The 1,672-nt window shown below is 33.5% G+C and overlaps 1 protein-coding gene across 2 annotated transcripts; it reads left to right on the forward strand.

The window, feature by feature from the left end:
- The first annotated feature begins 260 nt into the window (after positions 1 to 260).
- Positions 261 to 1,066, forward strand: LOC119643026 (60S ribosomal protein L21). 2 transcript variants are annotated; one of them, XM_038042384.1, is made up of 2 exons: positions 261 to 369; positions 493 to 1,066. In XM_038042384.1, the coding sequence occupies exon 2, from the start codon at positions 514 to 516 to the stop codon at positions 991 to 993; it is 480 nt and encodes a 159-aa protein (XP_037898312.1). In that variant the 5' UTR covers positions 261 to 369; positions 493 to 513; the 3' UTR covers positions 994 to 1,066. The 2 variants fall into 2 exon arrangements, with proteins under 2 accessions (XP_037898312.1, XP_037898313.1); XM_038042385.1 differs by having other exon boundaries at positions 341 to 438.
- Positions 1,067 to 1,672: the final 606 nt, after the last annotated feature.

Consider the following 1,672-nt stretch of genomic DNA (forward strand, 5'->3'; position numbering starts at 1 on the left):
AAGGAAATAATAGAATTTGTATATATTCGCTGTTATGTTTAAAGCATTACAATCTCCAAGATGCGTGCATTTTTTTAAAGTCAAAATCCTAGAAACATTCGCATTATAATAGGTCGTTGACATTTATCTTTTGTCTTTGACAACGACGCATAAACGCTTACAATCAACTTTATCTCATGCGTTCGCGTGAAGCAAAAAGCGAATAGCAGCTATTACTGTGTTTAGTGCTTTCAAAACATCATAATGAGGCTTATTACCAATTATTTGTATACTACTAAATTCTATAAGTAAAAGATCTGGCAATTCTGCACTGTATAAAGATTTCTTCTTTTTCAGAACTGCTACCGCGTGGAAAATTTCTAACGAAAGGTTGGTGATTATTTTTATAAAAACATGGCTAAGAAGCTGAAAGGAATCTGTTAAAATACTGAACAAGAAGTAATTTGGTAATTGGAGCTCTAAAAGTAAAAAATCTTGTATTTATGTTTATAGGGCTTTAAACGAAAACACTGAATGACTAACTCAAAGGGCTATCGTCGCGGCACTAGGGACATGTTCTCCCGCCCGTTCCGACGCCATGGTACTATTCCCCTAGGTACATATATGCGGGTCTTCAAAAATGGAGATATTGTAGACATAAAAGGCAACGGTGCCGTTCAAAAAGGCATGCCATACAAGGCTTATCATGGAAAGACAGGGAGAGTGTTTAATGTAACATCACATGCAGTTGGCGTTATAGTTAATAAAAGGGTCCGTGGCAAAGTTTTGCCCAAGCGTATTAACGTACGCATCGAGCATGTGCAGCACTCCAAGTGCCGCGAAGATTTCTTGCGGAGAGTGAAAGAAAATGAACGCCGATTGAAAGAAGCCAAGGAAAAAGGTGTTTTCGTAAGTTTAAAACGTCAACCAGCTCAACCTAGAAAAGGTCATTTCGTAAAAAAATTGGAAGAACCCATAACTTTGGCTCCTATACCATATGAGTTCATTGCTTAAAACGAATGTGATTTGATAAATTTTTTTCTTTAATAGAAATAAAGAGGCAATAGGTTTGCAGAAGAAAGGTAAACAAATTGAATTCACATTTATTGTAAAAGTTCTTTAATTAAGCAGAGAATATAGAAAAATTTCAACAGTTGGGCGCTGACTATTATTATTGAGAATAGTGAAAATTCAACAACTGTGGGAATTGTTTATAGGTCACTAGCAATTATTTTTATTTTATGGTAATTTTAACGTTTCTTCTTTTAACATGATAAGGAGAAATTAGAAAAAAAGGTCAATACAATACATGCAATCGTCAAAAAGATTTGCACAGTTTACAGCGACAGGAAGTTGCAAAAAATGTTTTTAAAGACATGGCTGAGCTCGATCTCGATTTTTGGCTAAAAATGTCATGCTAAACTTGAAATTGTGGCATAGTGATTTTTTTTTTTTTGATCTTAAGAAAGGAAGGAAAACCTGAGAAGTCATTTATCGATTGTTCTTAAAAAGAAATAATAAGTCGCACTTGTTAAATATTTAAAAGTTTAGGCTATACAAAGACGAAAAATAAAATTACACTATGTCTATGAATACTATGCGAAGGAATTTCATAAATCGTATAACTATTTAAGGTTAGACATTTCGTTTATTTTATGAAAATTCATACTAATTCAAAGTCATGTGAAGAACA

This window comes from Glossina fuscipes, unplaced genomic scaffold, assembly GCF_014805625.2.
Source record: "Glossina fuscipes isolate IAEA_lab_2018 unplaced genomic scaffold, Yale_Gfus_2 1133, whole genome shotgun sequence".
NCBI classification, from domain to species: Eukaryota; Metazoa; Arthropoda; class Insecta; order Diptera; family Glossinidae; genus Glossina; species Glossina fuscipes.

Coding starts and splice junctions, on each gene's coding strand:
- LOC119643026 (XM_038042384.1), top strand. CDS start 514: ATGACTAACTCAAAGGGCTATCGTCGCGGCACTAGGGACATGTTCTCC.